General features: G+C 42.3%; 2 protein-coding genes across 3 annotated transcripts; both read left to right on the top strand.

Moving 5' to 3' along the window:
* The first annotated feature begins 22 nt into the window (after window positions 1-22).
* On the top strand, window positions 23-16736 carry bgnb (biglycan b). 2 transcript variants are annotated; one of them, XM_085258669.1, is made up of 9 exons: window positions 23-269; window positions 603-692; window positions 5604-5865; window positions 10768-10880; window positions 11725-11938; window positions 12058-12168; window positions 12462-12555; window positions 15130-15268; window positions 15369-16736. In XM_085258669.1, exons 3-9 carry the CDS (start codon window positions 5619-5621, stop codon window positions 15564-15566), a joined length of 1116 nt encoding a protein of 371 aa, XP_085114795.1. In that variant the 5' UTR covers window positions 23-269; window positions 603-692; window positions 5604-5618; the 3' UTR covers window positions 15567-16736. The 2 variants fall into 2 exon arrangements, with proteins under 2 accessions (XP_085114795.1, XP_085114794.1); XM_085258668.1 differs by lacking the exon at window positions 603-692.
* Window positions 16737-17217: 481 nt separating this feature from the next.
* b4galt3 (UDP-Gal:betaGlcNAc beta 1,4- galactosyltransferase, polypeptide 3) lies at window positions 17218-25537 on the top strand. The gene is made up of 8 exons (XM_085258667.1): window positions 17218-17513; window positions 18117-18210; window positions 18297-18823; window positions 18964-19199; window positions 20663-20853; window positions 20953-21075; window positions 21890-21994; window positions 22456-25537. Exons 3-8 carry the CDS (start codon window positions 18541-18543, stop codon window positions 22781-22783), a joined length of 1266 nt encoding a protein of 421 aa, XP_085114793.1. The 5' UTR covers window positions 17218-17513; window positions 18117-18210; window positions 18297-18540; the 3' UTR covers window positions 22784-25537.
* Window positions 25538-26007: the final 470 nt, after the last annotated feature.

The raw sequence follows: 26007 nt of genomic DNA, 5'->3' as shown, positions 1-26007 counted from the left end.
CTTTATGGGCTCAACTCCCTCGGAACGCAGTCATTTCCTCGACTTGGACTGGAAGGCGCGCACACGGTGGCCTGACGCGGAACGCAGTTGCACACGGAGCTGCGGCTGGATGTCAGCGGATCATAGGGAAACACCGCGATAATCCCTAAATGTGATGAAAATATAGGATATTTTATCATCTCCAAGATAAACTGACGCACAGAGGGAGAAAAGCAATCGTCAACCTACTTTTTGGAACTTGGAATAAAAATCTTATTTCTTTCCCAAAGGTAGGGGAGTTGGGTTATTTTAATATATGTACTTTTTAACTTGGCAGCTGACTCGGAAGCAACTTTAGTATAAATGTGTATTACTTCAAATGAGATAGTTGCCTCCGCTTTTTTCTTTCTTTTTTCTTTTTTTTTTAACAAAAAGTTTCCCAAATATTTTTTAAGTTTTGATGGAGCTGCCAGCGTTTATATTTATAGCTGAAAACACAGTACACTGATAGAAATGAATAGAAATCATTTTAATCATTCATTTATTTCCCTGCAAATATCTGATTATGAATATGTGTATTTGATGGCTTTGAGATTCAACCTGTTGCATCTTGTGGTCCATAGCGTTGACCTGTAGTTTTAGCTCTTACCCCAGGCGCCCACAAGATGGCGCAATGAATCTCCAAAGCTCATTCAAGCTCTAATCTTCTAAAGGTAAGAAGATAATTAAGCAAACCTCTTTCCACTTAGTTGGTTCTCTAAATAAGTGGGCTCTTATTCTATCATCAGGCTCTAAATGTAACATCGTGTAGAGCAGGTCTTTTAGGTCCATCCATGCATTCTCATTTTGGGAGAATAATTATAGTGAAACAGCCATTCGAGTCCTTCTTGTATACAGACCTGCTTTACCCTCAAATTCAGCTCTGGGTAGGCCGACACACTGTGTGTGGAGGTACTTTCTTTGGCAAAAAGATTATTATAGCTCGCTCTCCTCTTAGCTGTATTTTGTTTTTTAACATAATATTATGCAGACAAAATATGAAGCTCTTTGAAGAACAACCTTTTTCCTCCCTCAGTGACCCAGTTCTGTCTTGTAATGATCATTATATGTCCAGTGGTTAACTCCCCTGTATGAGACACTGAACTGTCTCCTTAAAGACAGGGAAACTGTGTTAGTCTGACTTCAGCCCGTCAAAATGATGGTCTGAAGCTTCAGGAACAAACAGATTCAGGAACAAACAGGCTGCTTTCCTATTGCCGCTCTACACCTGCTGCTCTGTCTGTCCTGTGATTCTCACTATCTCTCTGTCTATCCGTCCACCTGCCTGCCTGGGCACTTATTATGGTGCACCTTTGGTCATCTCCAAGACAACCTGAAGCTGCCTACATTTATTTTTTCTATCATACATTTGCCTAAATGCATACTCAGTCCCATGCAGCTACACATTCTCTCTGCAGATGGTAGTTATCATTTCTTTTCTCCAGTTAGAAGTTGTGCTTTTTTTGGCCATGTTTTGACAATAAAATATGCCAATTGTTCCATTTTGGGTTGTCATAAAGCAACCATTGTTTATAGTCTCTCTTCATACCACACTTATAACTGGCCCAAGTTTTGGAATAGTCCACATGCTCTGAGGCTCATCTGCCCACAGGCGTGGATCCTCAGGTCCTACGCTCCTCTCCAGCTGACTGATTAGGCTCTTTTTTTGCTTTTTAGCTTTGCTCTGCTCACTGCTGTGCATTTGGTTAAGCCTCATCTCTGCAGCACTGAGCTGCTCACCACCACATCCAAGCTTGGTGGCATCAGAGGAGCTGCCAAACAGTTCCTTTTTTTAGGGACGGCAGTCACCAAATTACAGCCGCTGGGGCAGTTAACTCCACCCGAATGCTTGTACCAGACCCGCCTAACAGCCTGCCTGTCTGAAGAGTGCATGAATTGGGGACGCGTGTGAGTGTGTCAGAGTCTTTGTGTTTGTTTGACATCCTACTTGCAAACATTGTGGTAGGTTTACACTTGTGTAAAAATGTGAAACAGGTGTACAGTGTTACCCACGCTGCTTACAAGATCATATGTCATGTATTCGTGAGTTAATAAACTCTGACACAAGGTTATTAAAGCAGGTGACGTGTGTCCGAGTTTACTGCAGCTTCTGTCCAAGTCAAGGGGAAAAAACGTTCTCACTCAGTGACCAGATTTCTATTTATTCTCTGCAACGCCATGTTAAGCCATGTCAGATCGTTTCAGCACAGTCAGCACTGTGATCACTTGGAGCCACCGTGTGATCTTAATCGGCACCAAGCGTTGACGTGGCGGCTGCCAATACAGTGGTGTTGCAGAGCCAGCTGGCACTTGCTGAGCTCTCTGCCCCACCTTAATTCTGCCAACTCAACTCAAAGCAGAGCTGAACTGTTCCAGAGGATGAAAACGAGGTGCGTTTTACGTCAGGTTCACTGTACAGCGATGTCACAGGGTGAGACCTCATCTCTCGTAGGGGTCAAAGTAGGAAAAAGATGAATGTTTCCTCTCTTTCATCTGCAGAACAGAGTGACATTACTGGCATCTCAGAGAGCACTGAGTTTAAACATATGTATGTTTAGCTTGAAAAAGGCAAATGCTATCATTTTTATGAACTCTGGCTGTAACACAGTGCAGTGATGTGAGGCGCGATGAATAACCCAGGACTTGATGGATGCTTTTTACCAGAACTACGTCCTGATGCAACCTCACATCCTTTTGGGGTTGCGTCAGGAAGAACATCCGGCATAAAAAACAGCCAAATGAAACATGGAGAGATACCCACCATGTGAATAAAGGAGCAGCCGAAAGCAGACTTTACTGTGCTCTGTCTCAGAATCTACGTCTCTTGCCTCTCCCTCTTGTCCAATTTTCACATTTGAATTCAACAGTGAAGAATTGGAAGTTTCTGTTTTCGCCTGCCTGTTATGACAGCTTCAACCACATGTGGTTGTTTACACAGACATATTAAGTGTGAGTATGTGGGCGTGACTGACAAACTGAGAGTGAGGCATCTTTAAGCTTGCAGGGAAATTCCTTAATTTTCCGTCTTTGGTCTGTTCACTTTTTTTTGAAGGTAGAGGGATGTTTGTGCTTGTGCTGTTTCAGCACCGAGCCCGAGGGATCAGTAGCAGCGCTGTATTCTCAAAAGCATGTGGATACGCATAGATTTAAAGGGGATTTCTTCCCAAACGAAAAACATTAGCCTGGTTGCAGCTGCAAATTCAGGTGCAGTTTCTGTCAATTCAGACTCAGTGTTTTAGTTAAAAGCACTAAAAATAGATGTAAAGTCCAAAAGGCAAAGATATCGACTGAGTGTTCACTTAATTTTTGCCAAGTAGTGCAGGAGAGATGCTACGACTTGGAAAGTCCTTTTGTTCCTGTGATCCTTCGGCTCCCTTGTTGCCCACAACCTTCTGCTTACACACAACTCCCACTTTTTCTTTCTTCTCTCTGTCTGTCTCATAATTATCGTTCTGCTCTTTCCTTTTTCCTTTTTTGTGTCGTCTGCACTCCCTCCAGCTACACACACACACTGCAGACAGTAAAGTGAGACAGGAATAGCCAGCCATCCATCCATTAAACCACTCGCCCTTTGGATGGGAGGCGAGATGAAGAGCCAAGGCAACAACAATTAAGGCTGAAGGCTTTGGTTTGTTTCCGTCTCAGCCCGGATGTTTCACAGCTCACAGCTGGAGGGAAAGAAATTCATATGTACAAACACCAGGGTTGGATAAAAGTGGGTATTACCGACTCCTTAATTGTGGGACATAGTAAAGGCTTATCTTCATGACGTGTTTATAGTAGCTTTGTATGTAATTCCTGGGTGATAATAAACCGTATCGGACTTGTTCCTGTCTCCCTTTTTTTCTTCTCTTTGATGCTCAGCACCTCTGTCTGCAAATCGTCTGTCACATCGCTTCAATTCTTTGGTCTGACTGAGAGAAAAAGGCTCCACAAATTAGATCATGGGTGACACTTTTTGTGGATTTACAGCGTATACTTCTTATACCTCCCATAATGTTGCAAAGGGACAAACTGCAGAAATTGTAGGTGTATAAATAGGTCTAGTGGTGTCTTCTGTATATCTTCCAGCTCTTTTGTGTGCTGCGTGTCATTGTGTGATGCTGACTATATGCCCTAGCTGTGTCCTTTTGGCTGCATTCTTCTGACCAAGCCAAGGCCAGTGGTGCTTTTTCTTTTCTGGTATAATTTGGCAGCTATTTTTATTGCAGGGAGCAAACTACAGGGGCCAGATATTTGTGCTTCCTGGCCAGGTCCACATCCACGTCTTTCTTCTTTCCTTAAATAATACCATTATTTCTTTGAGTAGAGAAAATTCCATTTGCAATTGCAGTGGTCAGAGAATTAATACATTATTTTCTTAAATAAGAGCTCACAACTCAATATTTACTCACGAGAGGCTCGAATGCTCTAAAGACACGCTCACTTGCTTCCATCTGTTAGCTCCGCCCTCGGCTCCCCCTTGTACTCCCCTTAGTTCTGATAATATTGGGAGTTGAGTCATTTCATCTTCTTGTTTCCAGTGAAAAACAGATCATGTTGCTACAAAACTCTTGTGTTTATCAAGGCCCATTTGCATACTAACCATCTTTTCAGTCTTATGCAGGATTACGGAGCTGGAGATCAGAGGAGGAATTAACACGAAAAAATGAGAGCTTAAAAGGTCACTTCATAGGATTAGCCTCTAGGGTCATGTTTACGACTCTGTATGCTGCACGGCTCAAGTGACCTGCTAACAGTCTCGCTCTTTTTTTTTTCTAGTAATGACTTTTTAGGGGGAGGAATGACTGTGCTGAAGTGTTAGTTAGGTCAGTGCACCCTGTGTAAAGTAGGCAAACAAAAATGCACACGCACACACACTGCTTACATGTCTGATGACATGTAAGCAGTGTGTGTGTGTGTGCACGCGCATACTATGACATCATGGCGTCTGTTTCCTGAGAAACCATGCAAACCTGTATGCACACATTTGCCCTTGCACACCCACTTTCTCCTGTAAATGAATGGTGGCTTTGTTGCAATGCTCATTTGCAGGAATAAACTTTTCCACAATTTACTGTAGGTGATGTCCCTCGCGCTATCTGATTGGCTAGTTAGAAGAGACTTACTCTTATGAGACCTGTGGTGTGCACGAGGCAGACAGTGACATGGTGCGGTTGAAGTCACTTTTCTTCCCAGAGTCAAATGCTGGCAAGTGCTGGAGGGGACTCGGTGCATTTGCCCTCCATAGCCTTAGTTTCACTCGTCCTTCTAGGTGTGCAATAAAGAGTAGGGCTGTAATTATGAATGAGCAGAGCATTTCATGCTATTTTAGAGTGAAATGAAATACACCAGCGAGTATGTGCTGTCTGTGACAGAACAGGTATCCAGCCCTGCCCATGCAGTTTTCCTTTCTCCTGCATGCTTACTTCAGAAACACTTAGATGTGCATATTCCTGTTCACACACACACACACACACACACACACACACACACACACACACACACACACACACACACACACACAAAATGTCTCTACACTGGATGAAATTTCTACTTTGTTGCATTAACGCTAAGGCTACTCTCGTTCCTTTGTGTCTTTTCAGGTGCTTCAATTAAAAATGTTGCCACATTGCTCCTTTCTGCTGTTGCTATGCGCGGTCCAGCTGCCCTCCCCTTCCTCTGCCTTGCCCTTTGAGCAGAAAGGCTTCTGGGATTTTGCCCTGGACAGCATGGACGCCGAGATGACCATGGAAATGATGAGGGATCCTGAAGAGGGTTCAGCTGACGATCTGTTCCCTCACGAAATACCCACATGCCCCTTTGGCTGCCAGTGCCATCTCAGGGTCGTCCAGTGTTCTGATCTCGGTTAGTGAGTGTGTGGGAAGGAAATAGAGCATCAGTATGTATTTGTGTAAAGCTTTGTCTTCATTTCACAGTGTGTGAGTGTGGCAGGAAGTTCAGAAAGGGAAACAAAATAGTTGTCTTACTGGTCCAAACCTTGCATAACATTTATGAGCCCTTCTTTAGAGTGGGAGGGAGGGGATTTCTCCACTGGGATAATGGTGGTATATTTTGACAGGGAAAGGCATGTCTTTGAGGGATTTGGTGTTCCAGACTTTGAGGGAAGCTACTGGGTGGGAGAGGAGGAGACACTGTGTGAGCAGAACAGAGTAAAGATTATATCAAAAGATGTCAGGAGTAACCGAGAATAAAAGAAAAAAGTGATAAAGTCAGAGAATTAGAGGTCGGCAGAGAAAATTAAAAAATAACTGATACTTACACGACACGTTTTTATCCTCAGACTGACTCGAAACACTTTCTGCTCACTTTTGGCCTCATTTACCCCAAAACATGCATTCATACACTCACTTTTATCTATGCCTCGGCACTTCTGTCTAATATTGATCTACACATTCACATTCCAGGGAACTGAGGGAAACTCAGGGTTCAGTATTTTGCCCAAGGGCACTTCAAGATGCACACTGAAGGGAATCGAACAGCTAACTTCTGATATGTAGGAGACCCGCTCTACCTCCTGAGCCACAGCCACCCTACGGTGGGCAAAAAAGGGAACTTTGTAAATGAGTCTTGTAAATGTTTTTGCACATATGCTTGGTAACATCTAGTATTAATGTCAACTTAACGTCTAACTACTTGCTCTTTGCATTTGTTCTTTATTAACCAATATAAAACACTTATTTATGCCTTTTTCTATATGAAAAAAAGCACAAATGACCACATATTTCATGAACACTAGGCAAGTTACTGGGACTGGGAATTATTGCTTAAAAGCATCCTAATTAGGCCAACTGCTCTTTGTAAATAAGAAGTGTATGTTTTTCTTATACAACAAAAAGATTCTGAAACTATTCATCAAGTTTTGGATCTCAGATGTGGTCCGTGATGTGGACCACTCAGATGTGGTCCAGTCTAAAAGATAAAGTTCTATTTTTCCCAATTTTGTTCTTCTGTTACAGAATGTGTATTTTCAAGGTTTAATGCAACAGCTGAAAAAAATTTAACACACACATAATACAAAACCCCTTTAATAGAATAATTAGAGTTAAATTCATGTTTTACTTCCCTACAGACTAGTGACCCTGGGCCCCTTCTGGAGGCAGTAGCTAAATTTAGTTCCAGGGAATATTTCTGTCTGATGTAGTTGCAGCAATTTGGACAATTTGACACTAATTTTGCTACAACTAACATTACTATTCAAACAATACTACCTCAGTCTCTCGTATGCTCACTGTTGGTGAAGTGCCTCTAAAAAAAGACTGTAAAATAGATGGAGTGGTGACAGTGAGTCACACTTTTGGTTTGCAGATTGCAAGTTGCACACTTGTCATTTTGGGGATTGCCATGTTGGTTTGTTGAAGCCAGACATGACAATATTCAGACAAGAGGGCAAACCTGGAAATTTGTCAGTTAAAGCTTTGTGAAACAAAATGCATTCGTAATTCACTGTGATGTGAAGTTGGGATGCTGACTTCATAAGAAGGTGTAAAAAACAGAAATCATCCACTTCATAGTTGCCAAGCAGGAAATTGTAGCTATAGATACCAAGAACAATATAACAACGTTTAAACATAAGCATGTTTATTTCGGCTCTGATGGGCTCACAGTTTTTGGCACTTCCACATTGCTTAATTTTTCATCTTGGTCACCTCATTACGCTTATTTAATCTTCTGCGTTGTTGTAACCAACTGGGCTGAAGAGGAGTAGTGCGAGATATAGTCACTTGCTAAAAAGATGTGTAAAAACAGCTGTTGAGTTTCTTTTTATACTTAAGCAGTCTTATTCTTGGAAACTATTATGGAAATGCAGATAACCAAATGGTCTAAGGAAAGAGCTTTTTCAGTTCTTGGAAATAAAAGATCTGCATATTTTGTGTGGAAATGCATGTGTGTGAAAAGCAGCCAGCTTTGAACGAGTGACCTTGTGTGACTGTCTTTGTACTTCGGAGACAGTCACACACGAGCATGAAGATCAAACTGCTGGGGAAATATGAGTAGAACTTCACTTTAGATAGAAAACATGTTCAGAGTTAGAAAGCCTATTTAGACACTTCTAACAATTGTTAGTTTTTGCTGGTTTAGATTAAAAAACCTTATAAGTATTAAGTACTGAAAAGGTGAGAATGTATTTCTATCTTGACATATTAATGTACAACTTCTGTATGTTATTAATAGGCAGTTATTAGAAGGTAAAGAAGTAAAAGTCTCAATTCCTAGTAGTTCTAAAATATGGCCAAAGACATTTAAAATTCTCTAAAATGGCAAATAAACAGCATAAATACGCAGCTAAGTGCTGTATGCACCTTGTTAGTTCGCTAGCTCGCTAGCTAGCTAGGTGATGTGAAAGACAATGAGGTGGAAGCTTGAGAATTAAACCATTTAACAAGATGTTAACAATTCAATTCAATAAAACTTTATTGACCCCGAAGGAAATTAAATTAAATATTGAGTTTTTCTTTTATGATTTTAACACCTCGTGAGGATTATTTGCAGTTATATTCACTATGAGGAATAAACCACGTTGAGCTAGTATTAGCGGTTTGTTTAAAAATATATTTTTGCTTTTCCAGTAGATAAAAATAAAAGCAGAACTGTGCCAAAGTTTGCATTATGTTTTTACTGTCTGTCTGTGAGTTAAGTCGTTTCCATAAAAGCATCCAGTACAATTTAGTCACTGCAGACATTTTAAAAGAGACTAAAAGAAACTGAGTTATGTCTTAATTATGGATGTAAAGATTTTTCACATTATACTAGCTATATAACTCTAATAAGACGCCTTGGTTTAGACATAATGGTTTTGTCGAATCATCATTTTACAACCTCTATATACTTACTGTCCCTGGTCTTTCAGCAGCGGGTAAATGTGGAAGCGTATAATTTCCGAGATGTCAAGTGCTTATTTAGAACAGATGTATTTTGGTGCTGGCGTCTGTCTCCTCTCAGTGTGGATCCCAGCATGATGTTGAGTATTTGTGTTGAGTTGAACTGGGGTTTTAGAGGGTGCTAGTTTTGTCAGTTTGCGGTAAAGGCTTTGAGATTTGTGGCAGATGTGGTTGAAGAGCGGTGGTTTGAGGTTTAGAGGGTTTAAGGATTCATTTAATCAGGGTCTCGGTGAAAGCTTTTTCCTAGGTATTCCCATCAAGTTTGTTAGTTTTGATGCCCGGCACGCAGATTTGAAGGTTTCCAACTGGCAGGAGGCCTGCCAAAAGCTGCAGGCGTTGACTGTAAGGTAAATATTTCCTACCACATGAATCATCCTGGTAACATCCTGCACCCTTAGAGTCTCACAGCAGCTGTAATAACTTTATTGCATGTTTAAACAAAAAAAGAAATCATAAATGCAGAGCGTGGTTTATGATTTAAAGAATATACTGAGGATAGAAACTCGATATTTTCCACACAGCTTTCACGAATGTATATTTGCTCTCTAAAGGCAAAATCTGCACTAGATCTCTCTGTGAGGACGCGGTCGGAGCCGAATGTCAGAGGGAGCGACTAAGGCTAATCTTATGTGGTGTCATGGAGGGTGTGGCACAGCACAACCAAAGCCATATATCTAAAATTACCTCTAGATGGACAGCTCTGTGGGTCAGATGTGGTTGGTGGCAAACTCGCTCCCAGTGGGACAGCTGGCACTCTCTCACCAGCATGCCCAGTTGCATCATGTCCTCGGTCCAGATGAGGTCGTCCCTGGTTGGGATTCGTCCACTGTGGCCTGTCTGGATTAAGCTACCACATCTGATACACTCGTCCACGTGGCTCTTTGATGTGGTCTTGTTAATGATCACTGGTAGCTGTGTTTATCCGTGCGCTGAGTCATTTTTCCAGAGCTCCCTGAACAAAATAGCAAAGGTGTATTTTCTAACGCCACTTTGGTGTTCACGTGTCGCAGTCTGTTCTAGGCCGTTTGAATTTATCGCTTGGTAACCAAAGATAACAGACTGTGCCCTTCAGTGATGAAACATTCAGTGTTTTCACATCATGAAATAGTGTTAAAAATCAAACATTCAGCTCTTTCTTCTGACAGATATTTGTATAATATTGATTCACAGAACACAAATATTCTGGGAAGTCTCGAATGATTCATGAGTGAAGTTCAAAACAATACTGTGAGGAGAGAAAGTGCTTGACTGTAACAGACCACTCAAGTCACAATCAGGTTAAAATGCAAAGACTTCTTCTCAATTCAACACTTACCCACCACTCACACATTAACACACACACAGCTTTTATTCGTCTGTAGATGTCGGGGCTGTGCCAGTCTCCTTTCTATTTGATGTGTGACTTTATAGTATTTAAATCACATCCTTTGTGACTTCTGTCAAATTGGAAACCAGATGGGAAACATCTGGTGTCCCCATCTGGTGGGAGGGGAATTTATGTTTCTGTGTGCGACAGTGTGTATGCTTGTCCTTGTCAGCGACAAACCAATAATGGTAGCTATACACGGCGTGCTGACGTGCGTGTGTGACCTCCATGGTCGTGTCTATGTCCACCTTTCATTAAAATAATAGACAAGGAGCACCGAGGTACTCATTTGCTACAGTGTGGGAGTGTGATTGGGTTAATTCTTAGGCCTTTAAACCACACACTGTCTATTTATTTTCCAAAGTCGGTGTCTGGTTGAAGTAGTCTTAGAAGTTCCCAGTTTAAAACAAACTGGCTTATAGGGTGTTGGTTTGTAGTCACCCATGGGAGCGTTTACCAGAGGTTGATGCCCTTCTGTGTTTTCACTGCTTTTGTCTTCAGGTTTCACCGAGGTGCCAAAGAATATCCCTCGAGACACCAAGTTCCTGGACCTGCAGAACAACCGTATCACTGAGATTAAAGAGAACGACTTCAAAGGCCTTACTAACCTATATGTAAGAGCCAGAAACACTGCACAACATGTTCCCCACTCCCCTTCACAATAAAGGAACGGCTGTACTTAACATTTTTCACTGCCTGAATGGGACCCACAGCCAAACAGCCGCCTCTGTCTCACACAACCTGAATTCACAACAATCAATTGTAGAAATGATTACAACTCTAATGATTAATTCTCAGGTTACTAAAATATGTAAGGAGTTTATATGTATTTTTTAACCTGTGGGACTGTTAAGCAGCTTGCTATCTACTCCTTTTTTCATTAAAGGCATCAGCATTTGGTTCAGTTACATTCTTAAGAATCGGCTCAGCATTTCTCGAAGATCTGCAACTCAGTCATCTCAGCTTGTGTTGGCTTCGGTAGTGAGAAATATAATTAAGACCCCCATTTCTCTGGGATTTAAAGGTTAATTTCCTTGCTTTCTGTCGTCCTCCGCTATGAGAGCTTTAATTGTATTAAAGTTGGAGCCTGAAGCCAAATGGGAGTATTCGAGCTCTCTCAGCAATAAGGCTTTGCTTACTGCTGACCCACATTCTGGAGCTCTGACCAAGAGAAATATTAAGTCTGGCAGTTTAGGAAACCCCTGACATGAAATAACACAATACCATCTCTATTGAGTTCTGCTTACATCAACTACATCTGTCTCCATCTTTCAGCCAGTGTAGGTGGGGAGTCTTCTAGCTGAAACACACTTATAGTAGGAGCAGAGGGCATAAATAATGATTTTCACATTTTGTGCTTCATTTTTCTTTTTTCCCTTTCATTTTCTGACTTCCTGGTAGCTCATAGACCAAATGGGTGTTGAATTTGGTCTCTCTTTGGTTGTTGCTTCTTTTTAGGGCCTGTCTCTGAGGAATAATCTTATTTCCAAAGTCCACCCCAGAGCATTTGTTCCTTTGAAGCACATGCAGAAGCTCTACTTCTCCAAGAATTTGCTGACCACTATCCCCAAAAACCTGCCTGCCTCTCTGGTAGAGATAAGGATCCATGAGAACCGCATCAGGAAGGTCCCAGCTGGAGCGTTCGCAGGACTGAATAACATGAACTGCATAGGTCAGAATCCTAGAGGACATTCTGTGATGCTTTGCTACTGCGTTGCATTGGCATTGGATTTTAAAGATTAAAGGGAAGGTATTTTATTTCATGCTATGATGTTTTTTTGTTTTTTACAGAAATGGGAGCAAATCCCATCCAGAACAGTGGATTTGAACCTGGAGCGTTTAAGGGACTGAAACTGAACTTTCTGCGTATATCAGAGGCCAAACTAACCGGAGTCCCAAAAGGTAAAAACTTAGCTTTGTGGCTAAAATGCTAGAGATCTTTCAACATTCTAGTATTTGGTAGATTTACAGTAGTGTTTTCTTTAGTAAATATATACAGCAGTGTTTTTATGTGCCCTGTAGCACATTGTGATAGACCCCAAAAACATTTGAATGCTCAGATTTCTGCATCTATCCCTTTTAGATATTTAAATAAAAAGCAAATGGTCAACATGACAAAAAAGGAATGTCCAGCAAGACACAAATCTGTTGTCTCGCTGAAGTGAAGTCTTACATCTATGTTATCTGCACTTCAGATCTCCCACAGAGTCTCCATGAGCTTCATCTGGACCACAATCAGATCCAGGCTGTGGAGCTGGAGGACCTGAGCCGCTACAAAAACCTCTACAGGTCTCCTTCACACTCAAACACCAGACTCATTTCTGAGCACAGCTGAGTTCTTGCACCCTGATCACATTCCCAGTCAGCAGTGCCCCTTAGGGGTAATAATACAAATTACATTGACAGGCCACTGAAAGTAGCAGGGAGCTGACCCACACCGTGCAGCATGTGTGGTGTGAAGACATCACGGGCAAAACCATGAAAGGTTTAAAAACATTATAGGACAACTTTTGTCAGATGATTTGAATATTTATTTGCTGCACATGTTTGGACAACATATGAAAATATCTTCTGTCAGAAAGAGCCATCATGTCTTTTAATGGCTGTTCCAAGTTTCTTCCATCTCTTTTCTGCATACGTCTCCCCTGCAGGATTTCTCTCGTGTTAAAGGAAAAGCATTAGAATGTCTAGAAACCAAAAGTAATCACAGAGAGCACAAATGCAGTCTGTATGGAGTTCAAACTGTAGGCTACTTATAAAAGAAATACAAAACAAATAGACGTAGCCACTGTGAGATCAACCATTGGTTTCTGTGATCCACATTTTGCAGTAATGTTGTTTTCTCGGACGATGCGGTTATCATTTTTAGATAATACAGTGGAGAGGTCCTGTTCACCGACTTTAACTCTTATAAGTGGCTCAAAACGACCTGGTGAGGTTGTTGTCTTGTAGTATCTTTGTAATGAAAAGTTGTAATTATTTCATATTTGACCAGTTCCTCAAAAAAACATGTTTTATATATTGACATTTTTACCTGACCTTTCCTACATTTGACAAAATGACTTGCATCTTCTTTCTATGGAATTTCATGGGACCCTTCTTATCAACTGGGGCTGTCAGCGATATATATTTTTGGACCACAAAGAGTGCAACCTCTCAAGGATTATTTAACTAACAGACAGCCTTCATTCAGCCTTCAGGCAGCGATTCATCCCCACTGTAGGCGACTAGCTTGTGCCAAAGTTCATAAGAATCTGGGGGAAACCACTGACCAGCAATTGTGCAGTCCGTTCAGAAAGACAAGATGCAGCATCACCACGGATAACGTTCCCCCCTGTGTGCCTTTTGCTGCTGGAGACACGATTGTGGGGACTCTACAATAGGACAAAGCAGACATCCTTCCTCTGATGAAGGCTACTGACTCCTGGGGCGTTTACAGCACTGAGTTTGGATTCAATGGCAGCCTTACAGTGCTCAGCTAAGTCAGCAAGAGATGAATGACTGTTGTACCCCTGAGCACAATGTATCACAACAAAATGGTGGCTGGTACCAGAAAAGTGAAAAAACCCCACAATTTTTCATATTCTAAAACAAGACCAAAGCAGATGTAGATGCTATGGACCAGATGGTTGGCACCCACTCTGCACCTGCAAGTGTAAAACATAGAGGTGGCCCATGCTGCTGTGGTACAACTTGACATTGCCAGCCTTGATGCCGACACCTTCTTCACAGCTAAGCACCCTGAATTCAAGAATGGTATCACCAACGCATGATGGGTCTTCCTGGTGTGGCAATAAGAGAAGTCGGCTGGAAGTTGCCTCCAACTGCAAACTCCAATCAATGAAGCAAAGGTGTAGGGTGCCAAAAGCTAAAACTCGGCCACAGGAAAACAGCAGACAGGGCCAACCAAAGACAACAATATTCCATATAACAAAGATCATAAAGTCAGCAGTCGGTGTGGAAATGCACTGTGTGCAATGATTACAGCCAGAAACAGCTGGTTTGTCACAACTACAGTGAAGGACAAGGCAATAAAGAGAGAGGAATTGTCTGGACACATGTGCATATATTCTCTTTCACACAAACAAATTGATCTCAACGTTGTTCTGTTGTGTAATTTTTTTCTATTCTAATTTTCTAAACGTTTAAACATGAAATCATCATCTTGTGTGGAACAAAGTTTAGTACAAAATGTAACACAAATGATTATTTTTAACCAAAATGACAAAAGTATAAACACAACGATCTTAACACGCATCATTTTTGACCCACCTATGGACGAGTGGAGGGTGAGGTCACTCGTGCATGTAAAGGTTAAATATTGGAGGTAAGGACTGGCAGACAGTGACTGGCTAAAGCTCCTTGTGCCAGCAGAGCACTGCCCTGACTATCAGCCACTATCACAATGAAGTGGGCTAAAAGACGTTCACCATGAAGATGTTATGAAGGGTTAAACTATGTTTTTATGCCACATTGCAAACATGCTTTTATTGCTGTTAGCGTGGGCATTTTAACATGAACGTCTGTGGGGATTGAGACACTTTCCGTCCTCGAATAGCCCCAGCAGGTACCTCGTTTTTTGCCACATATGCTTCATTTTTCAGCCCATTAAGTTGCTACACAGATGAGAACAAAGACTTTCTTCCTCTGCTCCTGTGGCATCGTGCTGCATTTATAGTAGTAGAGACAGGCTGACGTGGCCCTATTCCTCACCTGGCTTAATATAACTTTCTTAAAGTGATAATAATCTGGAATTATCCTGTTATTTCGGCTCACAATACATGAAACATTTGAGTGCAATGTGCCATGCATTGGCCCATTTTCTGCCTGTTTAAAATGTTCCTTTCGCCTGGCATTTTCCAGGTTGGGCCTTGGGTTTAACCATATCCGCAACATAGAGAACGGCAGCCTTTCCTACCTGACCATGCTGAGAGAGCTGCATCTGGACAACAACCGCCTCACTCGTGTTCCCCAAGGCCTTCCAGATATGAAATACCTGCAGGTGAATCTAATGTGTGCAACCAATTTTGATTTCCATTTGGTATTGATTCTCACAGTGCTCTCTTCTACTGTCCCTCCTTTGCCACTGCGGCTTTTTTTAGGTGGTTTATCTCCATTCCAACAACATCAGCCAAGTGGGTGTGAATGACTTCTGTCCTCGTGGATTTGGGATGAAGAGGACATTCTATAATGGCATCAGCCTGTTCTCTAACCCTGTCAAGTACTGGGAGGTGCAGCCAGCGGCATTTCGCTGCGTGAGCGACCGGTTCGCCATTCAGTTTGGCAACTACAAAAAATAAAAACCAGGCAGACGCTGGAAAAGAGGGAGGATGATTGATGAAGGGATGAAGAACGGATAATTTAAATAATGAAATAAAACTTGAGATATGGAGTGAGGTGAATTTATATCTGAGATTATTAATTTTATTATTATTGTTTTTGTAAAGAGGATAAGTGAGGAAGAGGGTGGGCAATAAACTGATGAAACAGGCAGAGAGGAAGTGAAAAATACAATCCCATAACTTGAAGGGAGTGGAAAGCAAAAGGCTTACAGTTCTGCATGTGAATTTTGCTTGTTTTGAATTCAAGGTTCTGAAAGTTTTTTCTGTTTGATGAAGTCAAAAATGAGAAGAATGTTTCATTCTGAGGAAAACCGAGTGCTTAAAACTTGTGAAACGCTCCATTTTTTCACAATAGTTCTTATTGTAATTGAGGTCGTTCTTCTTATATTAACATTCTGGTTACGATTATGAGAAAAGAAATAGAAAAGGCAGCGCATTATAGATTTTTATATATAAAAGGTGCTTTTTATAACTTTCTGTGTGTTGATTTGGTAAATACATTAAGTCCTCCCTGTTTCACTGGTCTGAAGCCATTTGGCTTGTCACTCTGTGATTAAATTATACTGTATTTATAAACCAAAATTTGGGCTTTTCCCACCATCTACAGACAAAAAGGTTGCACTAAAATAAAAACTTCAGTTCAAGATAACAACAAGTGGACTCAACAACAACAACAAGTGACAGGTTTAAATTCTGCTAAATAAATGTGCCCATTGAACATATTTGACTGAACCACCACCCTGTGCCATTACTACATATTACACCATCTGAGCAATACCTTAATACAGTATTTCATACGGGAGCAGTACAGTAGTGGGAATGTGCCCAAGATGGAGACAACACACAGTCCGCTTTGCTTTGAAACAATGAAAGTAGTGTGTTCACTCTGTGCTACAATCAGTGGTAGTGTCATTGCATCGTTTTGCACAGTTTTTTCTGCTTTGCCTTTTCTGCTTGGAGGTTTACTACGAGGCTAGCCTTTTGTTTTGTTTTGCATTTGTAGACCTATGTGGAAATACTTTAATATTATGTCTTACGTCCTGTCTCTCTTCTGTAATCTGACAACCTACTGCTGCATGTGAATAAAGACATTTTTAGTCTGCTGCATTAAGTGCAAGAACAACCGATCGCCCTGGGTTTGATGCTCTGTGAGAAATAAAGAAGAAATACCAAAAAATGGAAAACATTTGATGAATGAATCATGAACTTTGTACAGAAAGAAGCTAAAGAGAGTTGAAGTCTTTTAGTTCAGCCTGACAGAAAATGATTCTACAGACAAAGGTGGTATTCCTGTGTATTCTAGGTGAGAACTGTTTCATGCACAACATATACTGATAACAGTGCTCTTTCAGAGCTGATGATCTCACCCACACAGAGAAAAGAGGGCGGTGACGCAGGAAATTCGCCCTAATCAGTCAGTACTGGGTGGAAGGGAAAAACCTGTGAAATAAAGTCACTGGATACATTTAAATTTTCCTTATGATGGCACAGTCAACCTCTCGTCATCATTATTAGCATTTACTGCGCACGGTCAGATCTTCACTGCTGGCACAATCACACTCTCCTTTAATTTTCAAATGTGCCGCTGTGCGCGTCACCGTGGTGCGCCTCTCCTCCGTGTTCCGATGAGGCAGAGCGCACTTGTCTGTGTGTTTTGTGTTGACACTAGAGGGGTATGCGGCGATGATCTTGCGTGTGAAAACGTCTGCAGCGGTTTCGGAGGAGCAGCTACGGACACATTTCGCGTTGGACGAGAGACTAGGAGGAGGGCAAAGACGATCGACCGGCATCAGCAGGAGAAAAACAGCATCGCATAGTCCATCGCGCCGCTGTAGCGACCGTAGCGGCCCGTCGATTCTCAGAGGAAGCCAGGAGCTGGATTTGACATGTCGCAGGGATGTGCTGGTGAGTCGGCTCGTGCATCGGGGTGCGGGGAAGCTTGCGCGAACCTGGGAATAGAAATCTTTGACGTAAACGAGAGCCTTTGCGGGTAACGGGAGAAGTCGCGTACACAGCAATGCTGCTGCATACATGTCACTGACATATTTTCCCTTTAGTTATGTAAATACTGCAATACATGCTCACTGCATGGGCCTAAAGATGGATGCTCATAGGCTAATCACCTGCATGGCAGGTTGTCCCCGGTCATAACCACGGCGCCTTTGCGTTCATCCACTTCCTATTCTTCTTCTTGTTTTTAAGTGAATGAACTGTCGTCTCCCTGGGAAACTTAGCATCATATTAAGTGATTAAGCCACTCGCGCTTGGATAGCTGTCGCATCTAACTGTTTGGACTAAAGGGGCTGCGATGTTGGGTTCATTTGTTTGATCAGACTCGCTTCCATACGTGCATCATGAAAAATGTCAGCTGAAACGAAGCCATTCTAAATAAAGACGCAAACATGAATGACATTTGTTTGTAGCTGCTTGTCATTCCCTGGCCTATTTTAGCTGGGACAGGACTGGTGCTGCATTGTTATGCATTCAGTTCTTTTCTTTACCTCGCAGAGAGCCTGATGATGACAGGAGGAGGAGAAGGAGAGAAGTGGAGCGAGGCTTTACTGGTCCCTGACAGGTTTTAATTAGACCCGTACAAAAACAGGTGCCTGACATCTAGACTGTTGTAATGTAATAATGATACAAACAACAACGGTCACCATAAGGTAACAGCTGTTCTTTTTCTTTCAGCTGACGCTTTGTGGTCAGAAGGTGATGGCAGTGCTGACTGAGCTTCACCACTACTACCACCCATTCCTAAAAATGGAAGCCCACCTCCAGTGCACCTGAGCCCACATTTAGTGCTCCTTTCTTCCCCTGCCTCTCCTTCTGCCTTTCCTTGCTCATTCTCCACCTCTTCCACAACCCCCACCTCACTTAACTGCAATACTTCCCCTCATCTCCTCCCATCTCTCCACTCTGTTTCCCTAGAATAATGGCGTACTGTGGGCGCTCTCTGGACTCTCCATGCACGTTAGCCTTGCTGATAGGCTTCCAGTTTGCCTTTGTGCTCTATTTCTCCCTTGGGGGCTTCAGAGGCCTGGTGTCTGTCCTGGTGCACACCACAGAGCCCGAGTTTGATTACTCTCGACCACATGATGTATACACCAACCTCAGTCATCTGGGAGTACCGCCTCCCCCGCCTCGCAACTCTGGCACTGGACCCCCTGCCACTGGCCCACCACTAAGAGACTGCCAGATCCCTTCTCCATTGCTGGGTGAGAGAGAGAAGGGTGACAAATAAATGTTTGTGAGTGTAGCACACAGTGAAACGCAAAATGACTGTTGCTATTTCCTTTGTATTCTTGAGCTGATAGAAACGAAGCCAGAAACATTCTGTCTCCTTTCCTTTGGCCAGTTGGACCCGTGTCTGTCCATCTTTCGTCTCCTCTGTCTCTGGAGGAGATCAGACAAAGAAACCCATTAGTGTTGCCAGGTGGACGCTACCGGCCTCCAGACTGTGAACCACGCCACCACACAGCAATAGTGGTGCCGTACCGAAACCGCCAGAGCCACCTCCGTGCCCTCCTCTACCACCTCCACCCCTTCTTGCAGAGACAGCAGATACACTACAGCATCTACATAGTGCAGCAGGTCAGGTTATGTATAAGTGAGTGTGCTAGCTGTTTTATAGTGATTCCTCCTGTGTCTTGTTCAGCGTGATTGTCAGCAGCTGCATGTTTGCCTTCCATGAGCAAAAGCAAAGCATTATGCAGTGGGATTGTTGTTCTAGTGGATCAGAGGTGCTACTGAGTAAAACGTTTGCCTGCTGATGTTAAGGGTGTAACAGTAATGGTGTTGTATGTGCTGCTACAAAGTATTGGTCTTGTGATATTGGAGTATTGGGCTATGGTTTGACTGTATCTAATATATACCACTTTATTAGGGGCACTTGTTCAACTGCTTGTAAATGTAAACATCTAATGAACCAATCACTGTGCAGCAGCTCGATGCGTTTAGACATGTAGACGTTGTCATGACAACCAACCCAGCTAAGCATCACAATGGGGAAGAAAGGTGATTTCAGTGACTTAAAACGTGGCATCATGGCTGGGCTTGTCTGAGAGACCGCTGATCCATCGGGATTGTCACACACAACCATCTCTGGGGTTTACAGAGAACAGCAGAAATCAGCAGTTCAGCAGCTCTTTGGGTGAAAAGGCCTTGCCGCCCCCCTTGGCTGTGCCCCTGCCCCATTGGTCATGGTCATTATTGCTGACCATACCTATCCATATCCATCCTTTTTGCAATTGCAGTGTACCCATTTTCTCATGGCTGATTCGAATAGGATAACACACCATGTGACAAAGCTATAATAATCTCAATCTAGATTCTTGAACATGATATTGAGTTCAGTGTGCTCAAATGGCCTCCACAGTCACCAGGTCTCAATTCAGTAGAGCACCTTTGTTTTGTGCTGGAATGGAAGCTATTCCAATAACTCTACAGCAACTGTGTGATACTGTCCTTTCAGTACAGACAAAGATGTTGTTTTTAGCGCCTTGTTGAATCTGTGCATTGAAGAATCAAAGAAAGGAGGTGTACCTAATTAAAAAAGTGTCCAGTGAACACATTTGAATGTTGCTGTTTTTACAGCTCTTGTAGGACTTCTAACTAGTTTTATTGCAAATTATAGTCATTATTATTATAGTGTGGTTTCATTTAAAATGGTTGTGAGATATGTGTTTGTTAGCTTTATCTGCCTGGACCAGTGCAATAGAGGTGAATTGTTTTTAGGTTACAGCTCTCGATCTAAGCAAATCATACCTCAGATATTTCCGTGGTAGATGGGACGTCATACTTTCTGTGTATTAAACATTACATTCCCATGCTACAGCTGAATTTAACCATAGTGGTGTAGTTGGAGATTCATTTTTTCCTTCAGGTAATAAGCAAATCTTTAAAATGATGTGCTATTAATCAGTGTCAACAAATTCCCCTGTGCTCTGCTACCTCAAATATCCCTGTTGTTCAGAATTTCTAAAAACTGCTGCATTTATTTAAGTCTTCACGTATTAATGTGTAAATACATTAATCTGCCTCATTTGATGTTTCAGTGGGGAAACAGCACTTTTAATCGAGCCAAGCTGTTAAACGTTGGGGTGCGGGAGGCACTCAGAGATGAAGACTGGAGCTGCATCTTCCTGCATGATGTTGACCTGCTGCCTGAAAACGACCACAACACCTACACCTGCCACAAACAGTTTCCCACACACCTGTCGGTGGCCATGGATAAGTTCCGATACAGGTAGAAGCACAGAATAAACGAGGGTGGGGCTGGTCTTTCATACATTTGCATTGCCCTGAGACATTATTTTCAAGATTGTGCGTGCTGTGACCTTCCCAGGTTGCCATACTCACAGTATTTTGGTGGGGTATCTGCGGTGACCCCAGACCAGTACATGAAGATGAACGGCTTCCCTAACCAGTACTGGGGTTGGGGCGGGGAGGATGATGACATTGCTGCCAGGTAAAGAGGATAAATGAGGCAGACACCCTGCATGATGTAAACTGTAAACTGTGCGTGCTGGGATCAGAACTCCATGCATAACCATTTCAGTTTGCCTCTTCTTGTACTTTTTCACTCTTGCTCTCGTCAGTCATCATTTTCTCATGTTTACAGCTTCAGTACCGCATGTTTTCTTTTGCTTTGACTTATATTTTATGTCCTAACATCATCTTTCATCTTCATGTCTCCTCCCATTGCTGTGGCTTTGCTCTTTGTATGTCTTGCAGTGGGCACAATGGGTATGTTCACATGCACTAGCTTGCAGACTTGGACTAGGCTGTGTGCTTAAGAGTTTTCAAACTCTTCTCATTTCTTTACTGTGCTCCCCTCTTTCCACTCTGTGGCTTTTCCAACATTTGCCAATCTGTAACAACTGAGTGCAACAATAAAATTTAATTAGGACAACACATCCAAGAATGTTTCACAACCTTTGGAAACACTGCCTTTTGTGCATGATCTTTGCAAATTATATCATGCAGAGAACATTCGCAGCATTAGTTACACCCTGTTTTGGTTGATTTAGATAACTGGAGTGGTACAAAAGCAACAGATGGAAAAGAAAAAGGGAAGCGCAGTATATTCTTCCACCCATAAGACATGGCAGTTTGTTTTCACCCTCTTCTGTTCGTAATCCTGATTTTTCCTTCTTTAAATGTAGCCCGCAGGGGGCTAGATGTTTATGTAAAGTTTGTTTTTGTGAGATTAGCTTTGCAGTTTTATGCAGCACATGTTTAAGAGTCTGTTTTTGGCTTACTGTTGTGTGCTGCTGATCCAGAGTGCGTCTGTCTGGCATGAAGATTGTGCGCCCTCCAGTGGCCATTGGCCATTACAAGATGATCAAGCATAAAGGAGACAGAGGCAATGAGCAAAATCCACGCAGGTACGTACTGGCACACTCACAGGCATGTAAAATATTTGTAAAGACTTCTCTTTCTTCATCTGATCTAATGGAATATCTGCCTCAGTAAAAGGGGAAGATATTCAAACGACCTGATCACGTCATGAACTTTTCTTGTCTCCAGCTGTTCCCATGTTGAGTTTTTACTGTTATAGTTGTTGCTTTTTGTCTGTTGACACAGTGATTTGTACAGTTTGTCCTCTGCTTACTTTCCCTCAGGGCGTGTGCTTGTATCTTCAGACTGATTGTATCTAAAACGTAATTAGGTCTTATCTCATTCTCCATGTCATCAGCCTTTTATTAACTTTTATGGAAAGTCTTTGTCATTAAAAGCAATCACTTTGCAGTATATACATCTTTGCCTCCTTGCAGAGAGCCAGATGAAAAGCTTTATGCTGGGTGAAACCTTCACACAATCTTAAATATGGCTTTTGTCATTCTAGGTTTGACCTTTTGAAAAGGACCAGGCTCAATTGGCGCTCTGACGGCCTTAACTCTTTGACCTATGAGCTGCTTTCCAAAGAGCTTGAGCCGCTGTACACCAACCTGACCGTCAACATTGGAGAAGACCCCCATCTGGCCCTGGGCAGGGCCCCCATTCCTGTGAAAGCAACAACCCCTGCCCACCGACGTAGCACCAGCAAGACAGGAGACCCATTCAAACAGGGAAAGAGGCAAGAAGTGCCAGCAAATATGACCGTGGCCAAGACAGAACCTGGTCAGTCAAAGACAGCCAATCAAATAACACAGCAGAAGAAGAAGATGAAATGAGACTAGGTGCATATGAACCTGTAGCTTCCCTTTTCAGTTTGATCTGAAAGACAAAATGGAGAAAAGCAGCATAGATCTGTTCTGTCGCGGGACTTTTAAGTACAGCAGCTTTTTGTGCTCGGTGTAGGTTCGGGGTAATTACACCACGGCTCAAATGAAGAAGCCAGTTTTGTCAACGGGGTGAAGAACACTTCTGAGTCACCTCGTCTTGGCTCATCATCTGCTAAATGTGATGCCGGCTGTGGTGGCTGACACGTCTGTGGCCGTGCTCAGCAGAACCAGAAGATGAACGATGGGCGATTCAGTCATGTCCACGCGGAGGTTCAAAACAAACGGTGAAAATGAGACAGCATATATAAAAACCTCTGCACACAGACTCGTCTGTTGCAGGCAGACCTCTGGCTTCGTCCAGTCTGCTCCCAAAAACAAAGGAAACTGCTGCTGTCTGTCTACGCCACTCTGCAGTGGGTTTGTGTTTCTGTGCCTTCTCTCTTTTATGCGCGTTTTATAGACTGGTATAGCTGCTTTTAGATGCCCACACAAGGTTAGTTTGACCTCTTCTGCCACACGGGAAGACTTAGAAGGCAGGGATGACGAAGCTGACCCGGGATTAGAGGAAATTTGTTCAGAACTGCCATTTTATATTTCTGTGCATTGATCAAACGCAGACCAACTCGATAGATATGGGACAATTCTAGAGTTTATATTTATATAGAGAGACTTCTTTATTTGTTTACCGTTTTGTTTTACATGTCCTACCTTACAGTCTGGTGCCTCTCTCTCTCTCTCTCTCTGACATTTAGTTCATAGACAATCAAATTACATAGAAGAGAACTCTGCATTCAACCACATAACAAAATGAGGAAGTACTATCATGCCCGTGTCCACGCCTGTCAGATAAACAGACTGGTCATGGTATTCGTTGTCTAGTTTGACTATACTCTCAACACATGGATAGACCTGTGCTTCTGATATTACCTGTGATTGATTATTTTCTTTTAGATTAGTCAAGTATGGTTAAAAATAACAAACAAACTCGCAGACGACACTTAAAGCGTGTGACTTTCAGATGGTGTTTAATATCTAAAGTGGTCGTGGTTACACTGCAGCACTGTGGATAGATTTAGGTCAGCTTTTGATTAGAAGCCCTGACGTATTCGTAGGCAATATAAATGGATGTTTCTTTGCTGTATTGATTCCCTGAAATGAAGCTTCTGTGTCTTGAAGGGGATGAGACAAGCCAGCAGGACAATGTGCTTCATGTAAACACGGTCGCAGGGCTGCCAAATCAGGACATGCATGTAGGTCATTTTCTGTTGATCACGTATAATCTGAAAGCATCAAGTATTTTTTTCTCTGTTAATTTGTGATGTATTATTTCCAGTGCTCGTCTCTCTTTACCTTACGCGAGGGCAGAGTTCATGAGGGGAGCATAGTTTACTGGTGAGGGACTAGAGTCTGATTCATTCATGGGCGACAGGATTTCTTGCTGCTAATTGACTAGGAAAACTGTACAATTACAAATAGCTTAAGATGACATACTGTAACACTACGTTTGTGTTGTGACACAAACGGGTAATGTATTACTGAAGCGAATTTGAATGTATTTAATTTATTGTGTAAGTACTGAGTCACTGATAGTAATGTGCAGACCTCTGAAGGGATCTTGTGGTGCAGATGTGTGAAACACTCTTCTCCATTGCAGATCAGATTATCATTCCTTTACATCACATCTCCACATTTCTCGCATATACATTGTGCCTCGTGAGATGAGCCACTGAACTATTAAAGGTATGCTGCTGGATTTTATGTGAGCACCCTCAAGTGGCAAAGTCGGGCATAGCGCCAGCCAAGAGGGGAGCAAGGACTGAATGAAACTGCAGAGTTGTGACATGAATGTTAATCATTCGCGGTCGCCATTCACCGTTTTAAACCAATCAAATCTTTGCATTGCTCTGGGTGGACGGCTTCTCGGTTACGTCGTATCACGTGACTGATCCTGCTGGTTTCAAAGGGTAAAGTAACAGACAGCTTTGTGGACCATAATCAAAGAATCTTTGTTTATTTTGAAATAATGTTTTAAGCAAAGAATGTTATATAAAGGCCGCATTGAGAGAACACTTAGAATAAATAGGATCTCATTTCTTAGCTTTATAAACATGGTTATATATCATAATATTATCCTCCATATATCATATTATCTGGGAGAAAATCCTGTATGACATGTAACACTGACACACTGGAAGCTTTTAAGGACATTATATGGCATAATCTCAGCTGGATTAATCAGCAAACTATGTGCTTACCTGGAGACTGTTCTATATTTAATAAATAGGCTAGTTTTTATAAACATTTTCGCATACGTGTTGGAAATATATATTGTTGGAAAGCAAAGTCAGTAAACAGCATCTAGATTTCATAGCAACAGTTTCTGTTTATTTGTTATTCATGAAGTTGTTGACGTTTAAATGATGAGACTCACTTGGCTGGAGAGACGAGATGCTTGCGCTCTCGTGACAAACGGCACGCGGATCGTACAGTGACGTCACCGAGAGGGACGCTGATGCCCGTCTGCAATCGAGGCTGCCTTATTTACCGACGTTATCTTGAAGATGAAAGTGTGTATGTGTGTATGTGTGCACGCCGTGTGTCAGTGTAGAGCACAGTCAGCAAAAAAGGCAACGCAAGCATATGATGGACAGTGTTGTGATAGCGAGCAAATATGTATTCCAATAAAAACGAAATCAAATAAGGCCTCATTTCGATGTTGTCTATGATTATGATCGCTGCACACATTTGATAACAGGTATACACACACACTTATGCAGCGTGCATGCCACACTATCAATACACTGCAGTGCTTATGGTGAAGCACTTACCCTCGTCGAACACTCAAAGCCTCTTAATGAATACCGCCTTTACCACTCTGATTGATGGTGCTACAGCTCAAAGACTGCAGACATCAGATGCTCATGCATGGCTGATAGATTATAAGTCATATATCACCATCCACTCATGCTGTGGAGTGGTTTAAAAACCCCTCACTAACCTGTTACATCACCCAGTGTATTGCAGGCCTCAATGTTCCATGTAAGCATCAAAAGCAGGATTAAAAAGTTGGATATGAGATCATACCTATAAATAGACAGTAACCCCCAGCTCTGTATGTTCGATCTGTTTCATAATCTAAAAAGCTGTGTGACTCACCAAGAACGGGCGAAAAC

This window comes from Mchenga conophoros, linkage group LG20 (assembly GCF_057382185.1).
Source record: "Mchenga conophoros isolate Kocher_MC1m ecotype Shallow Benthic linkage group LG20, M_conophoros_male_GT1.1, whole genome shotgun sequence".
Lineage (NCBI taxonomy): Eukaryota > Metazoa > Chordata > Actinopteri > Cichliformes > Cichlidae > Mchenga > Mchenga conophoros.
This window is presented reverse-complemented; position numbering and strand designations above follow the sequence as displayed.

Coding starts and splice junctions, on each gene's coding strand:
- b4galt3 (XM_085258667.1), top strand. CDS start 18,541: ATGGCGTACTGTGGGCGCTCTCTGGACTCTCCATGCACGTTAGCCTTG. Junction 20,854..20,952: donor ATGGATAAGTTCCGATACAG/GTAGAAGCACAG, acceptor TGACCTTCCCAG/GTTGCCATACTCACAGTATT. Junction 21,076..21,889: donor GATGATGACATTGCTGCCAG/GTAAAGAGGATA, acceptor CTGCTGATCCAG/AGTGCGTCTGTCTGGCATGA.
- bgnb (XM_085258668.1), top strand. CDS start 5,619: ATGTTGCCACATTGCTCCTTTCTGCTGTTGCTATGCGCGGTCCAGCTG. Junction 10,881..11,724: donor AAGGCCTTACTAACCTATAT/GTAAGAGCCAGA, acceptor GCTTCTTTTTAG/GGCCTGTCTCTGAGGAATAA. Junction 15,269..15,368: donor CAGATATGAAATACCTGCAG/GTGAATCTAATG, acceptor GGCTTTTTTTAG/GTGGTTTATCTCCATTCCAA.